The 18,043-nt window shown below is 36.5% G+C and overlaps 1 protein-coding gene across 1 annotated transcript; it reads left to right on the top strand.

The window, feature by feature from the left end:
* Positions 1-459: 459 nt before the first annotated feature.
* Positions 460-17,413, top strand: LOC120279243 (putative multidrug resistance protein). Its single transcript, XM_039286115.1, has 7 exons — positions 460-766; positions 2,887-2,941; positions 3,023-3,201; positions 3,292-3,749; positions 4,542-5,082; positions 13,601-14,491; positions 15,648-17,413. The coding sequence occupies exons 1-7, from the start codon at positions 488-490 to the stop codon at positions 17,016-17,018; spliced, it is 3,774 nt and encodes a 1,257-aa protein (XP_039142049.1). The 5' UTR covers positions 460-487; the 3' UTR covers positions 17,019-17,413.
* Positions 17,414-18,043: the final 630 nt, after the last annotated feature.

Here is an 18,043-nt window from a genome sequence, read left to right as displayed (position 1 = left end):
ACGTGGTTGGCACGTGGGATGTGTTTTTGTAATTAATTCAAATATAATTAGAATGTGAAAGTGGAGCCAAAAACAGGTTTTTGGAAGAGCTACAAGAGTAGCAAATTATTATTAAAGCGAAATAAAAAGGTTTATACAAGGTCACCAGAAAAAAAGACAAAAAACAGACAACACAAACCTAATAACAGGAAACATGCTACAAAGAAGAACTAAAAAGAAATAGCAAACATGAAATTAGCAAAAACCCGCTTTGATATTATGAGAAAAAAAAAGAAGGTTGTGTAATATAAGCACATGAGCAAGCAATACGTGTTAATAATGACCTCCACTCCCTTTACATTAGCGAATGAGCAAATGCCAACCACTTCAGGACTAAAGTGAACTCCACTTCCTATAGCAACCAAAGCAACTTAAATAATTTACTCCTTTAGGAGAGACATCTCATTCACATAGCTTTCATTCGTATCATTTTGCTATCAAAAATTACATGAAGAGGGAGGAGGAGGAGGAAGAAAAGATGGAGAAGAAGATGGCGAAGGGAGATGAAAGTAGGAAGAAAAGAGGGAGTTTATTTTCATCCATATCAACAATATTCAAGCATGCAGACACTACAGACCGTTGGTTGATGGGATTTGGGCTCATCGGTGCTGTTGGGGATGGCCTTTCAGGGCCGGTGATGCTTTACATCACAAGCGAGCTCATGAACAACTTGGATAATGGCATCTCTTCTTCTTCGTACTCAATTTTTAATCATGAGATGGCTGAGGTGAGAGACTTATAAATCTTCTAGTTGCGGTAGGGTGTTATTTTGTATATTTCTATTTTGTTATTTTTATAAGTTTCAGCCTAAAATCACCGGCCTAATGGCCTAGTGGTACTGGGTCCCCAAGAGTTTCATGGAGATCGCGTGTTCGAGCCTTGCTCCACACGATACTTTGTGCTTGGGTGAGGGTGCTGTGGAGCGATACTCTGGCGCTTGTCTTTGACTTACCCCAGTGGGGAGACCGTGACGTTTATCGTCCTGTGTCAAAAATTTCAGCCTAAGATTGATTTAAATTTAGATTTAAATCAGTAGTATAGATTATTCCTTTAATGGAAAGGATGAGATATAGACATATATAAACTTGTACTTCGTTTCAAACGTTTGGTATGCCTGGAGTTTAAGGGTGGAACCACGTGGATGAGAAGGGGGCAATTGTTTTTTTGTTTTTGTTTTTTTCATTTATAGTTATTTAATAATAATCTTTAATTGCTAATCATTTTTTTAACTATTGACGCCTTACTTCTCTAAAAAAAAATATTAAACTAATAAATAAATAATAAAATTAAAAGAAAATCCCGCCCAAGCCTTTATTAAGCTCCAGGGTTTATTATACCATCTCTTTCTCATCTTCTTCTCTAATTACTCACGCTCATTGAGCTTTTGAATTTTATATGCCATATCTTTCTCTTTGTCTGCGATTTAAGGTTTTTTTTCTATTATTTAGGGTTTTTCTTGGTTCAATTCTTTTACATCTTTTTAATTTTTTTTAATCCATTCTTAGCTATTTGTTTAGTAATATACGTTAAGAAAGATATTTTTAATTGTATTAATAATAAAACAATTATTCATTATTTTTGAAATATGAAAACTCACGTAGGCCAATTCTGAACTTATTCTTGTTGATTTTTTTATTTTTATTTTTTTTTTTGAAAAAGTGGATAAACCACAATCATTGCCACAAAAAAAAACAACAACAACACCAGTACAAGTCTCTACAAAAGATAGAGAGGAGAGCGACAAAACATAAAACCAGGACCACAAGAGGTGGAAAGACCAACACAACCCAAAAGACAAAAGGAGGAAGACCCTTCCTCAAAAGACAACCTGCCAGTCGCTACTCCCTGCTAAGCTCCTGCAACTCCTCCGGTGCCAAGTTCTCCAAACTCTCCCCCACGCTAGGTCCCAAAAACTCCAGACTACGACGAATGCTAGTCAGGGAGTGACCCAACTTTTCCTGAACACGCTCCGATGCTTCGATCTGATCTCCCTTAGAGGTTTTCTTCTTTGTGGATCAAGGGTGGCTCAGCAGTTACCCTCGTATCATCAGCAAAACGGGAGGGTGGCTTCTTGGGTCTTTCACTTCTTCGGGTCCCCACCGGTTGGTCAACCTCCACTGAGTCCTTTCCCACCTGCAAATCTGGTAAGAGCACTTGCAATTTCCTCTCAAATTCTGAACTGGACCCATCAGAATCAGACAAACAATCCGTGGACAAGTTGTCTCCAGGGAGCACCCCAACATCTCCCTTATTTTTAACAGAGGGGCCCTCCAACTCCTCTGTAGGTTCACACTCCTTAGTTTGAGGGATTAAGGCCCAAAAACCAGCGAATGATTTCCAAATAAAGCCAGAAGGGGGCATCATGGAAGGAGGTTCATAAATATTGTGCAACTCTCCTGACATAGGATTAATGGGCTTGGACACTTCAATCTGGGCCGGTACCATCACAGGCTGTTCATGAACCTGGGCAACCCTTGTCAGCTTAGAGGGAAACTAGATATTCTATTATATAATTTTAAATATATGTTTGAAATTTGATTTGGTAAGTTTTATTTATTCTTTTATTTGCCATCACAGGCTGTTCATGAACCTGGGCAACCCTTGTCAGCTTAGAGGGAAACTAGATATTCTATTATATAATTTTAAATATATGTTTGAAATTTGATTTGGTAAGTTTTATTTATTCTTTTATTTGCCATCATTATCTGCTATTTCTGCCTCTGCCACTGGCTAAAATTATGTATTTTTGTTTTCACATCTTTATGATCGATCTATATCGTTTACATAGATGTTGTTTTATATTAAATTTAATAACATATTACATTAAATTAAGTTGTTTTGTTACAGAACTCGTTGCACTTGTTTCTCCTGGCATGTGGATCATTTTTTGCAGCTTTTTTAGGTAATCATAAAAAAAAAAAAAAGTTTCAGTTTGGTTTGTTTTTTAAAAGTATTTTTTTTTAATGAACTTACCTTGGAGCAGAGGGGTATTGTTGGACTCGAACTGGGGAGAGACAAGCATCGACTATAAGAGTCAAGTACCTTCAAGCAGTACTTAGACAAGATGTCGAGCATTTTGATCTCCAAGGAGCCTCCACAAGTGAGGTCATCAATAACATCTCTAATGACAGTCTTGTCATCCAAGATGTTATTAGCGAAAAGGTTCATAAATCATTCACTCAATATCAAATTTTCCCATTTCTTTAGCAAATATTTGAACTAGTTCATGATCTTATAAGTCTATCTATATAGGTGCCTAACTTCATAATGAATTTATCCATGTTCTTGGGAAACTATGGAACTGGTTTCTTCCTTATGTGGAGGCTTGCATTAGTAGCACTTCCCACAGTGTTGCTCCTCATCATTCCTGGTATAATGTGTGGGAGGATTCTCGTGAACATTGCAAAGGAGATGAGAGAGGAATATAGTAAGGCTACATGTGTTGTTGAGCAAGCTATATCATCTGTGAGGACTGTTTACTCTTTTGTTGGTGAGCGGAAAACTATGGAAGATTTTTCTGCAGCACTTGATGGATCCGTTAAGCTTGGCCTTCGTCAAGGACTTATCAAGGGCTTAGCCATTGGTAGCAATGGTGTCACCTTCGCCATTTGGTCTTTCTTTTCTTGGTATGGAAGCAAACTTGTCATGCATCATGGTGGTCATGGAGGTACTGTCTTTGCTGTTGGAGCAGGAATAATCTTCGGTGGCATGTAAGTTCTGTTTGAATTTTATTTTTCATTCTAATTATAATATGTTTGCAAAACTTACTCACATAATTATAAATAAAAAATTATAATATAATTTGATAATATTCTCTTTATCTTTAGTCACTAACTTCAAAAGATTTATAAATAGATTTATAGCTCAACGTCATTGGCCCTAGTTTGAAAAGCATTGTAGAAAGTTAAAATATGAAATTTAAGTTCCATTAGATGTAGCGGTGGTAATATATTCATGGTTGTATATGTGGGTTTGTAACTTAAGATCCTTGTTACCGGATAAGTCACATGGGCCCGACAATCAATTCTCAGCTCATACACGTCTTTAACTGAATTGCACTTGTCATATTTATAGGAAATGTAGGTTAGCCTACTGATAACTACCCATATTTGTGATGAAGATGTTTCGAGTTCGAACTTCTCAAATTACAATTTACTTTCTGCCCTATAAGAGTTCTGTATGAGGAATAACTCTCATTTTTTCCTCCAGTGTTATATTGCGGGTGGGTTTATCTTTAGAAGATCAGTTGAGTAATCGTGATTAGTACAACTTCATACTCGTTTTTCTTTTATTTTATCATTTGTCGATTTTGTAAAAAAAAAAATTGTCGTATTTATTAAGATAAAAAAAATTCACTAGCTCGTAAATATTCAATTCAAGAAATCAAATCAGTCATGCTTATGGCAGGGAATGTAAATTCATTAAAGAAGTACACAAGTATATGAAAACCTCAATTTAGTTCTCACCAACAATCAACTCAAATCAACATGTGTGTCCTGCAGGGCACTAGGTACTAGCCTATCTTGCTTGAAATCCTTTTCGGAGGCTATTTCTGCAGGAGAAAGGATAATGGAAATTGTGAATAGAGTACCAAAAATTGACATTGACTCAAAAGAAGGTGAGATATTAGAGAATGTACATGGTGAGGTGGAGTTCAAAAGGGTTGACTTTGCCTACCCATCCCGGCTGGAGAACTTGATATTGTATGAGTTTAGCTTGAATGTGCCAGCCGGGATGACCGTGGCGCTTGTTGGTGGTAGTGGCTCTGGGAAGTCTACAGTGATTGCATTGTTGGAAAGGTTTTATGATCCATTGCATGGTGAGGTTCTTTTGGATGGGGTGAACATCAAGAAGTTGAAACTCAAGTGGCTGAGGTCTCAAATGGGTTTAGTGAGTCAAGAACCAGCTCTGTTTGCAACTTCAATAAAAGAAAACATATTGTTTGGCAAAGAGAATGCATCAATGGATGAAGTTGTGGCTGCTGCCAAGGCTTCTAATGCTCATAACTTCATCTCTCAATTGCCTCAAGGTTATGACACTCAGGTGAGTTGTTCTAATTAATCCCAACAATTGATTATAATTGCTATTTATTATTGGCATTCTTTATCATTCTCCTGTCCATTTATGTGGTGGGTACACTGTTGGTCACGTAGCATTAGCTTTAAAGAAAAGTTTATTAATCAATCATGTCACTGGGTGCGCTTTTTTTTTTTTAAATCACTTTTTTTAATTATATATATATGGTCTATTCACTTTATATTAAAAAAAATCACCTTCTTTACCCCCCACTTCTCCTCCACTCTCTAAAGTTTTTTGTCTTTCTTTAATTAAAAAATTGTAGACAAGTCTTGACAACCTAATATTTTTTTTCCCTCCGGAATAAAGTGCCAATTGATTTTTTTTCCTCTGTCCCCATGTTCAATGAACTATTGAGGCCCGGTTTGATTCGTGGTAATGTAAAAACATAACCGAAAATCAGGCAGTAATCTGAACATATTACTATATTTGATTACTATAGTAGTGGTAATGTTAACGGTCTTGTGGTATAATCAGTAATGAAATATTACCAAATAGGTTAATAATGATATTACCATCAAAATTAGTGTTCATTTAGATTACCAAATTAGTGGTAATCCGACATATTTTTTTTTCCAAATTTACCCTCACCCTTTTAATTCAATTCTTTTCTCACTCTTCCTTCAAAATTTCATAAAAAGTAAAAGGGTATTTTGTGAATGACAAAAAATTTAATATGTTGTATTATTATAATTATTTTTCATTTGAAAGTTTTATATTATTTTAACTTTAAATTTGCTTAAAATTTTAGATATAAGGGTATTTTGGGAAAATATACCCAAAAAAATAATTTTTGGTATTATAAATATTTTTATCTAAAACTTAATTTTACTTTAAGTTTAAATTTTCTCAAAATTTTAGCTACAAGTGTATTTTGGGAAATTTGGAGCATTATTACTCAAAATTTTTAAATACATAGGTATTTAAAAAAATTATGCAAACAAATAATTTTTGATATTATAATTTATTTATTTATTATTTAAATACTTTAAATTAAAATTTTTAAAATTTTATATGCACATGTATTTCGAAAAATTTGACATATTACTGAGGTGATTACAATGACTAACCAAATATGGTAATGAAATATTACCAATAATATAAGTTCTCAACCAAACATGGTAATTCTACATTACCATAACATTTCCAGGCATATAGTATTCCCGACCTCATTACCACGATAATCTTATTATCGAGGTAATATATCATTAGTGCGAACCAAACAACCTAATAATCCCAATGTTAACTTTTTTAATTTGCTGAATTAAATAAAATCACTAAATCAATTAAAGAATATTGTATATTAATATAGTAGTTCGACCCAAACAGGTCTGGATTGGTTCACTAGACAAATCAAGAATCAATATGAAAAAAAGCGTCCGATCATTACTCTTGAATTGGGCTTAATAAAACTATGCTTAAACTCGATAATTCAACATGTTAGACCCAATGTTGTCAAACTTAGATAGATTCACTCGATTTGACCGGAAAAATCGGGAACCAGTCATGAGGCCACTTTAGCTACACACTTTTGACTCAGCCTTAAAGTAACCCCGCCAAAAATAGGATGAACCAGGTGGTTTACCTAGAGTTCCGAAAACAGGTTGACTTGATTTTTATTAATATTTTGTATTTTTTAAAAATTAAAGAAAATATATAAAATTAAAGTTTTAACAATTATATTTAATTAATTATTGAAATATAGATTGCATTATTTTTTATAATTATTAATTACTTTAATATTTTTTAAATATTTTATTATTGACCCGGGTTCAATCCGGTCGAATCCATCGACTCTTAACCCTTGGACTTGGCTGGGTTAATGTCTGGCCTGGGTTTAACTATTTTGATTAAACTAGAAATCAAATAATCTAAGGTCAAAATTAAAGTTCAAATACACTCTAGTTCATTCAATAGAGACAGAGATGCATGCGCAAATACTTCTTCCATTTTCTACGCTCTCATCTTCTATGAATGAGCTCAGCAAAAGTGCTGACAAGAGGGGAAATGTATTAACGAAATAATGGGTTTAGCAGAATGGGTAAGAAGCAAATCAAGAATGTAGCATAGTGGGTAAATGAAAAAAAAGATTATTTTACGTATTTAAAGAGTGAGCTTGTGATCAAAGCACAAAATGAGATAAGTTTTTATGCAATTTTTTACTTTTTATTTTCTAAAAAATTTAATTATTTTACGTATTTAAAGAGTGAGCTTGTGATCAAAGCACAAAATGAGATAAGTTTTTATGCAATTTTTTACTTTTTATTTTCTAAAAAAATTTAAATTTTTAGGAGACCAAGAAGCATATAAAATTAAAATTTTAGATATTAAATTTAATTAATTGTGTTTTTTATACTATTATAATTTTATATTTTTATTATATTTTTTTATAATTTAAATTTTAATATTTTATTATTGATCCCGATTGAAGCTTAAATCATGATCTCTAAACTTGATTAGACTAATCCCTAGTTAAAGTTTGATAACATTGATGTATTGTTACTACCCATGATCACCAACGTTTTTAGCCGCCCCCTACATCATCCATATCATCCATTGAAGCATAAAACATAAGTAGTATGCCTATATTTCATATATATAGTCCGGTATATTAATTTTTTTTTTATTTAATCAGCTTGTAAACAATTGCATCATACCACAAGTGAGACATTTTGTTGTTACTCTTCCTTTTTAATTTGAGCCTTGATTTTTTAAATTAAAAAGATAAATAAACACCAAGGTGCTTGACTTATTGGTATTAGGTAAGATATTGTTGAGCTTACAAATACGCTCCACATCTGTACCTGTCTGTACCCGTCCCTAACTTTAACTTTAAATATGGGTGTTTACCGTCTAGTGTTAAAATAAATAAATAAATCACTTTTTGAATAAAGTGGATAAACCACTAATTTATTAAAAAAAGTAATACAGGGAGGTACAAGGTATAATAGTAGCAGCGAGAAAAAAAGCTAGAAAGATAGAAAACTGTAAACCTCACCAGAGATGAGGAGAACAGAGAGCAGAGGAAACACAAAAAATACACAATAAAAGAGAAAATCTGGAGCCAGCGAAGTCAATCATCTGGAGACACAGGCCTGTCTAGAAACGGATGTAACGGATTACTCCTGGCTTGGGCTGGGCTCCAGCTCACTGGAGAAGTCGGTGGATCTGGAGCTCAGGAAGCTTAAGGAGCGTTTGATCTTCTGAATGTCCTCTGAAGCTTCCTGCTGGTGAGATTCCGAGTCTGTAGATAACCAAGTAAGAACCAAGTTAACTGTTTTGTATAAAGTAGAGGAAATAGTAGAACAACTATGATTAAAAATACGATTGTTGCATTCTAGCCAAATAATCCAGAAAATGGCTCTGGTACAAAGATCCCAGAGATTTCTAATTGAGGGATTCAAAGAGGGAATCCAGTTGGTCCAGATATTTGAGACTGAGGAAGGTAGGGTTTCAGAATCAAAAAGGCACTTGAAAAAGGACCAAATACGAGAAGAGAAGATACAGTTTATCAAAAGGTGGTCCACTGATTCAGAGTTATTGTGACAAAGAATGCATGTGTCAGTGGCGTTCGAATTGCAACCTTTCTTGAATAAGTTTTCAAGCGTAAGAATCTTGTTATCCCAGGCTAGCCAACAGAATAAAGTAATTTTGCTAGGAGATTTAGATTTCCAGAAATTGGAATAGAGTTGGGAGCGGAGACCTCCGTCTATTAAGAAATTATAGAAAGATTTGACGGAGAAATTTCCATTTTTATCTAAAGACCAGGAGTATGAGTCTTCAGATTCAATTGCACAATCCGGTAAAAAATGTAATAAAAAGTCATAATCTACAGTTGTGGCTGTTCGAAAAGGATTAACATGGGAATTAATCATGAAAATAAATTGTTTTAAAGTAATCCAAGGATTGGAACAGTCCAGGAAAAGAGATGCCTAATGATTGTTGGGTGATTGGCCTTCCAGCCATCTATCAAACCAGAATAAGGTGTTTTCACCATTACCAACTGTCTTGATTAAGCAGGCACGGAATGTGGGCAAAATGGCGTTGATTCCTGCCAAGAAGAAAGATTTATTTCTTGGTGGTTGTGAATACAAGATACTGGGAGAATCACAATTGAAATAGTTGGCTCTGATGATGTTGGACCAGCAAGAATTCGGTGTGGTGATGAATTTCCACCACCCTTTTCCAAGTAAGGCTTTGTTGAATTCCTGTAAATCAAGAATACCCCAGCCACCCATACTACGGGGTCGACAGATCCTTTTCCATGCAATTAATCTAATTCCTTTCGAGCCAAGATCAGGCCCTTTCCATAAGAAATCTCTCCTGATTTTGTCAATTTCATGAATGACCCAGGCTGGAAGTTTGAAAACTGACATCCAGTAAACTGGTATAGAAGATAACACGGAGTTAATTAGAGTTAACCTTCCTCCTAATGAAAGATAGATTGCTTTCCAGGGTCTGAGTCTGATGCGAACAGAATCAATCAACTTAGACCGGTCAGTTCTTCTGGGTCGTCTACCAGAAAGGGGAATACCCAGATAAGTAATGGGGAGGTAATCTCTGTTGCAATTAAGAATTCTCGCAGAAGAGGAGAGCGGTTGGAAGCCAAAATTGGTGGAATATAGGCAGCTTTTAGAGAAATTGATTGAAAGACCAGAGCAGCCTTCAAATAGATAAAGAATTAATTTAATGATTTTAAGATCTTCGTGTCCCCCTGCCGAGAAAATGATAAGATCGTCGGCATATTGTAGATGACAGATGCTATTTGATTGATCAAGTTGAACTCCAATCAAAACCTTGGAATTAATAGCATGGTAAAACATTGCGCTTAGAGTATCAGCTGCTAAAGCAAAAAGAAGGGGTGACAAAGGATGGCCTGTCTCAATCCTCTTTTGCAGCGGATATAACCCTGTGCAGTTCCATTAATGAGAATCTGAGTTTTGGCAGTTTTGAGAATTGTGTGTATCCAAGAGATCCAGCGGTTACCAAAACCTCTGGCTTCGAGAATCTCAAGAAGAAAATTCCAGTCTAAGGAGTCAAAGGCTTTAGCAAAATCCACTTTAAAAGCAAAGCCAAGGACTCTCCTTTTTTGGAGATTAAAAATCACTTCCTGGGTAGCTATGATATTATCTGCAATGCATCTACCCTTAATGAATCCAGATTGAGAATTATCCACTAAGAGATCAATCTTATGACTTAACCTGGTGGCGAGAATCTTGGAAATGATTTTGCAAGTAGAGTTGATAAGACTGATGGGTCTGTAATCAGTGACCTCGGTTGGGGTATTTGTTTTGGCAATTAGCACGATGTGAACCCAGTTGACTCTTTCAAAGTTAATAGTGCCATCATAAAAATCGCTACAGATTTTAAATAAATCCTCCTGAATAAGGCTCCAGTGTTTTTGAAAAAAGAAATTTGGAAAACCATCTGGACCTGGTGCCTTATCAGCGTTAAGCTCAAATACCGCTTGTTTAATTTCAACATGAGTAAAAGGGAGTTCCAGCATAGAGAGATCAACTCTATCCTTGAAATTAAACAGATGATGCCAGTTGAGAAGGAATCTATGAGTAATCGGAGTACCAAGCTGGGATTGAAAATGATCAGTGAATACTTTCCCAATTTCTTGGTTCCCTTCAATCCAATTCCCATTAAACCGTATTTTAGGGATGTAATTTCTATTTTTCCTACCATTAGCCAGAAGATGAAAGAATTTTGTATTTGCATCACATTCCTTGAGCCAAGTAATTCGAGAACATTGTTTCCAATAAATTTCTTCTTGTTTTAATAAATTGTAGAGCTCAGATTGAATATGTGAGAAGCGAGCTGATTCAATCTCAGAAAGAGATCTACTTTCACGAAAGGTATCGAGTAAGTTTAGTTCGGCAAGAAGATTTTTCTTGTGAATATTAGAAGCACTGAAATTTTCTTTAGCCCAGATACGAAGTTTAGATTTTACAAACATGAATTTTTTAGAGATGATGTAGGCCCCACAACCAACAAAGTTTTGATTCGACCACCAACTTTAAATTAAATTTTCTAATTGATCATTGGAATACCATGATTTCTCAAATTTGAAGCTTCTAGAGCACGAACAATGATTACCAAAGTCCAGAAAAATAGGGAAGTGATCAGAGCCAATTCTAGGGAGAGAACTTTGAAAGGTTCTAGGGAATATCAGTGGCTAATCATGCGAGTAAAGAAATCTGTCCAATCTAACCCAGATCGGATCAGATTGACCATTGGTCCAAGTGAAATTGCGCCCGTGTAAAGGGGGGTCAATAAAGTTGAGATCTCCTAAGAACTTTTGGGAACATGCAATATCCCTAGGATTAGGTTCTCCTTTGTTTTTATCACTCAAAGTGAATGGAGAGTTGAAATCTCCACAGATTAACCATGGTAGTTCGTGTAAATTTTTAATAGATCGGAGTTCGTTCCAGAAATCAATTCTTAAGGGGCTAGTATTAGGTCCATAAACGCTAGTGCAAGCCCATTTAGTATTGAGGGGAAGGTTAGTAAATTCCATGGTAATTGAGAAGGACCCTATGTGAATTAATGTACACATGACTTGTGAACTATCCCAAGCGATAATGATACCACCAGCGGTGCCAAGGGCAGGAAAGGTAGTTAAAAGATTAAGTCTCGAACCACCAATGGACCTCCAGATAGAATTATGAATTTCTTGGAGTTTAGTTTCTTGTAAACATACAATGTCTGCCCGTGAAGAGTAAATTATGTCTTTAACTAAGTGGCGTTTAGAGGGTCTGCCAAGACCTCTGACATTCCAACATAGAATAATCATAAAAACAGCAAGGGTCTAACAATCTGATCTCGAAGGAGATCCTGAAGGGGAAGTCGAAGTTCCAACCCTAGAAGTTTCAAGTTTGCGTACTTTATCTAAACATTTATGTTTATGATTTGGTGAACCTTGAAAATTAACACCACATGCATTGCTATAATTGAAAAACTGAGAATCAGTCCAGGAAGAAAAAACAGCTGCATTAAAAGAATTAGGCGCACCGTCTCGAGGGTCAACAGGAACTTTTTTCTTGGATGATCTGGGTGGGATAGGAATAAACCCAGCTTCTTCATTCCAGCGGCCGGAGGGTTTCTTGGGATGATCGCTTCTTCTGATATGCTGAAGATTTTGACCATGTGTGGAGGCTACAGCAGAGTGCTTTCCAAGTAGTGAGGAATCAGGGACTTTCTCAGTCAACGTATCTGAGTGAGGTTCCTTGACACTAGGCAGCCCAATTCCAGGAGCAGTTAAAGTATCAGAAGTTATATCATCCGGGTGAATACCAGAATCAAAATGATTAAGATTCTCCTCATTCAGAATAAGATCTTCATCTGCAATCACATCCGAGGGTATATCAACGTCTTCCCCCAGTCTAGCAATTCATCGTCTGAGTGATCATCCCGTGGGGTAATAGGAGGTGTGGGGTCTTGAGAGAAGAAATTCTTAGAATTAACAATAGGAACCAAAGCCCATCCACCATGAACAAAAATCCATTTATAACCATCAGGAATAGGAATATTCGGTGGTATAGGATTTAAGTATGTGGGTAAAGCATCAGAATTAGAGAATTCGGTGTCCTTTGTTAAAATAATTTCTTTTCCTTTATCATCAGCAGAAGAATTTGATGAAGATATGCCCTGATTAATCACTGTTTTAGGCCTATTATTTGGATCAAAATTGACCAATGTCTGGTCTTCAATTAATGAGTTTGATTGTATTAAATCCAGTGGTTTGATGATCGGAGTAACCAAATCCCGAGGCATGATCAAATCAGCTGAGGAATTAGCTTTGATCACAAGTGTGACCGAATCCCGATGAGTACATATCTCATGAGAATCCAAGTTATGAGTCTGCATGCCTTGGGATTGGATCAAATTTGAATTATTGAGGGAATCTGGAGAATCCTGATCTCGAGATGATCCAGACACTCGCAAGCGTCCAAGATGATCAAGTGAAGCGTGATCACGAGGCACCTCTACGGCCATTGTGTGAGTTTCCATCACGTGGCCGCTGTGCATGAGCAGTGCATCCCCTTCCTCGTTTCTCTCACGAGAGATTGGAGGAATCTGGGGGATCACTGTGGGGAAGTCACCGGAGCTCCGGCTTTCCTTGGCCAAGGACAAGCCGTCCGAGCTCACAGCAGAGTTCGGAGGTTTCTCTAAGGGAAACGGATGACAAGAAGAAGAAGCGGTAGTAGGTTTCCAAAAAGAAGATGAAGCCGGTCCTTGAATCATCTTCGATCTGATGATTGGAACGCCATCGTTTTCAAGAATGACTTTGAAGCTTCGAACTCCCACGTCAACAGTATTAATAAAGAAGCAAAAATCATGACAGGAACAGAAACAAACATTATATATATTGTTCTCTTGTACTGTTAATTTAATTTGTACTTTTAATTTACTTTTATTTATTTAATTTTATTATTATTTTTTCTTTATCTTCTATCAACATTTATAGCAATGCCTATAGGTAGGAGAAAGAGGAGTTCAAATGTCCGGAGGCCAAAAGCAACGGATAGCAATTGCAAGAGCATTGATCAAGTCCCCTAAGATCCTCCTCCTTGACGAAGCCACAAGTGCACTAGACTCTGAATCAGAAAGGATTGTCCAAGAAGCACTAGACAAGGCCTCACTTGGTCGAACAACCATAATCATCACTCATCGTCTCTCCACTATCCGCAATGCAAATCTCATAGCCGTCATCGAAGCAGGGAAAGTTATTGAGACCGGCAATAATGACGAGCTAATTGAAAACAAGAATGGTTTATATTCAAAATTTATCCATCTTCAACAATCATCAAAAACATCTGGAGTGGTGGAAGTCAATCCTTCAACATCAATGCATGCAAGCATTATAAGCAACAAACATGATAGTAATACTCAGAGCATAAGCAAGTTAAACTCTGAGGGTTTGATGAGTAGTAATGAGCTACAACAAGACCAATCAGAGAAGTCACAGATGAAGCCACCGGCACCGTCATTCTATCGGTTATTAATGATAAACATGCCGGAATGGAAGCAGGCAATAATTGGCATCCTAAGTGCTGCTTCCTTTGGTGCTGTTCAACCTATCTATGCTTATGTTCTTGGAGCTGTGATATCAGTATACTTTCTCAAAGATCACAAGGAGATGAGTGACAAAATAAGGATATACTCATTGATATTCCTCTCGTTGTCCTTTGTTACCTTGCTCCTCAATGTTGTGCACCACTATAATTTTGGTGCGATGGGTGAGTACCTCACAAAGAGAGTGAGGGAGACCATGTTGTCCAAAATGCTCACATTTGAAGTTGGATGGTTTGATCAAGATGAGAATTCCACCGGTTCTATTTGCTCTCGCCTCGCCAAAGATGCTAATGTGGTAAGCATATTTTTATTATATATTTTTATAAAACTTTGAAATTACACATGCTCATTCATATATATATATATATATATATAATTATTTTGAACAAACTAAGATGCCAACTATTCTTTAATTTATATACTTTTGATCATATCTCGAAGTACTAAATTATTGTTACAAAATAAACTCGCATAATAAATACTAGTGGGTAAATTTTTTGATAAGGCACCAAACTAGGAACATTTTTCATTTTAGAATCAAAACTTCAATTTAAATCAAAATGATTACCATATTTCAATTTTGTTTCACGGAGTGCTCATCTGAGAGATTCTAGCCTATTTTTGATGATGTATATGCACAAAATTCTCTGCCATGATATATATGACACAATGCCTATTCAATTGATAATTTTATCTCACATGCTAATAAATTATTTATGACATAAAATCATCAAAAATTTGTCGGAATCTATTAGATGATCCTCTGGTGAAACAAAATTGAAGTTGAATAAGTATTTTGATTCAAATTGAAATTTGAACCCCAAAATGAAAAAGTGTCATAGTTTGATACCATATTAAAAAAATTTATCTAAGTATTAGCAATTGTTTTTTCCTCTCAAGATACAATATGGCACACCAACGTTGTTAGATGGTAAGACATTTACAAAGCCTAAAAGAATTTAGCTTATAAAATCAATATCATTCATCCTCTAATTAAGAAGAGAAGTACTGATCATATAGCTTAGGACTGTGGGCCATGCTGGTTCACCCAATAGCGTTGGTGGATCATTCTAGCCCAGCACTGTTTGAAAACCAGTTGTGCTAATCAAGACATGCAGCGCCCTCCCTCTATATTTATGGATGCAATGGCATGCATGGATAACTCATTTTAACAAGTTTTTATTGTTAAAAGAAAATTATGGCGAATTGATAAAATGTTATTCATATTAATTTTCATAAAATTTTTTAAATTTTAGTGTAGATTTTAATATATCATTAATTTAATAGTGGATTTTTTTAAAAAAAATAAGTTGTTTTTAATTAAATTTCATGGGTACTTACACAGCTTAAGAATTATAGAATAGTGTAGATTCTATATGTAATGACGAGACATTTACATGTTAAAAGAAAACTTCACAAGCAAAACACTGATATCATTACATGGTTTGCAGGTGAGATCACTGGTTGGAGATAGAATGTCACTCTTGATCCAAACTTTCTCTACCGTTACCATTGCATGCACAATGGGGCTGGTCATTGCATGGAGATTAGCATTGGTTCTGATAGCTGTGCAACCTCTCATCATCATATGTTTCTACGCACGTAAAATGTTGCTCAAGAACATGTCCGGCAAGGCCATCAAGGCTCAGTCTGAAAGTAGCAAGATCGCCGCTGAGGCCGTCTCTAACCTTCGCACCGTAACTGCCTTCTCTTCACAAGACCACATTCTCCATTTTTTCAAACTTGCTCAAGAAGGACCAAAGAGGGAGAGTGTGAGACAGTCATGGTATGCTGGTTTTGGTCTTGGTTTTTCTCAAAGTCTAATGATTTGTACTTGGTCACTCAGCTTTTGGTTTGGTGGAAAACTTATCTCTAATGGATATATCACTGTCAAAGAATTTCTGCAAACTTTCTTGATTCTTGTTAGCACTGGTCGTATAATTGCTGAAGCTGGTACTATGACAAGTGATATTGCTAAAGGTGGTGATGCTGTTGGCTCAGTGTTTGAAGTGTTGGATCGGTACTCACATATTGAACCTGAGAACCCAGAGGGCTACCGCCCAAAGAAACTCATTGGAAATGTCGACATTTGTGGCGTTGATTTTGCTTATCCAGCCCGTCTTGACGTCGTCATTTTCAAGAATTTCTCATTAAGCATTGCAGTGGGAAAGTCGACTGCATTAGTCGGGCAAAGTGGGTCAGGAAAATCTACCATAATTGGACTCATTGAAAGGTTCTATGATCCTTTAAAAGGGACAATAAATATAGACGGTAAAGATATAAAAACATATCATCTTCGGGCATTGAGACAACATATTGCGCTTGTTGGACAAGAACCAACATTGTTTGCTGGGACTATCAAGGAGAACATCAAGTATGGGTGTGAGGAGGCTACAGAAGCAGAGGTTGAGGCCGCTGCAAGAGTTGCAAATGCACATGACTTCATAAGTTGTCTCAGGGATGGATATGGGACATCATGTGGTGATAGAGGTGTGCAATTGTCTGGTGGGCAAAAACAACGGATTGCAATTGCAAGAGCGATACTAAAGAATCCGGCTATATTACTACTCGATGAGGCAACAAGTGCATTAGATAGTCAGTCCGAGAAAGTGGTGCAAGAGGCATTGGAGAGAGTGACGGTAGGAAGGACAAGTGTGGTGGTGGCACATAGACTAAGCACAATACAAAATTGTGATCTTATTGCTGTGCTTGAGAAAGGAATGGTTGTAGAGAAAGGTAGTCATGCTTCGCTTTTTGCCAAGGGTCCTTCTGGCTCTTACTTTTCTCTTGTTAGCCTCCAACAAGGTTCCATGGACCAGTAATGAAGGGGCACTGTCATTATGTTGCGCTTGTTTGGTTTCCATGGAAGTTTTTGTGCTATGTGCTTGCGTGATTGGTTTCTTCTATTTGTTCTAATGGCTTTTGTGGACCCCGCCAACCTGGTCCCTACACCTTTCATTTGTCTCCTAAAAGAAAATTAAAACTTAGTTAAGTGCTAACCTTGTTTACCTTACCCCTTAATCCTTTCTTCTTCTTCTTGTCACCATGCTGGGAGTCTTTCTAGAGAGAAGAATTCCCGGAGGAATTCCCGGAAGCCATCTTGTCATGGCCCCCTCCTTGGCCGAATGTTTTCACCCCCATGGTCATCTCCTTCTTTCATTCCTCCATCTCTCTTCTTTCTCTCCACTCTCCCACTTGTTTACTCCTTGAAGTTGAAGAAGAAGGCCATCCATCACCGGAGTTCGAGTATCCACCGGTGGTCTTGGCATCCGAAGGTGAGGAGAAGAAGAGCAAGTAGCCGCCGGCGTCCTCCAAAGGCAAGGTAGGGCTCTCCTCCTCTTGTTGATGGTGGTTGTCTTGTTGCTTATGTTTGCATGGGTTGTTGTTTAAAAATTTTTGGTGCTTATCCTTGCATGAAAAAAACCTCACCTTATACATGTTGAAACCCACCCTTGTGCCTCTTGAGTATCTTTTTAGTTCTTGGTCTCCATGTTACATAAAGTTTTTATTCATGGAACCATCTATGTGTTTATACCATTTTGCTTGAAAACCCAAAACCAAAAACCCAAGTTTTTGCATGCCTAATGAATGTTTAGTTTTGTAGTTTTTGGCATGTGTGTTGGACCTTATATATTTTTGCACCCTTGTGATTATATATATATATACATGCATGCATGCATGCATTGATCTACTACTTGTGCTAGGAGATTTATTTCCATCCTTGTTTCTCTCACCTAATGTCCTTGTTCCTCTTAATCATTCTATGTTCCCTTCCCACATCATTGTTATTACCACTAGTATTAGTTTTATGTTAGATCTACTTGTAGATACTTTCAAATTGTTGTTG

Source organism: Dioscorea cayenensis, chromosome 16, assembly GCF_009730915.1.
Source record: "Dioscorea cayenensis subsp. rotundata cultivar TDr96_F1 chromosome 16, TDr96_F1_v2_PseudoChromosome.rev07_lg8_w22 25.fasta, whole genome shotgun sequence".
Classification (NCBI taxonomy): Eukaryota; Viridiplantae; Streptophyta; class Magnoliopsida; order Dioscoreales; family Dioscoreaceae; genus Dioscorea; species Dioscorea cayenensis.
Note: the sequence above shows the minus strand (reverse complement) of the source record. Positions and strands in the feature narration are given on the sequence as shown.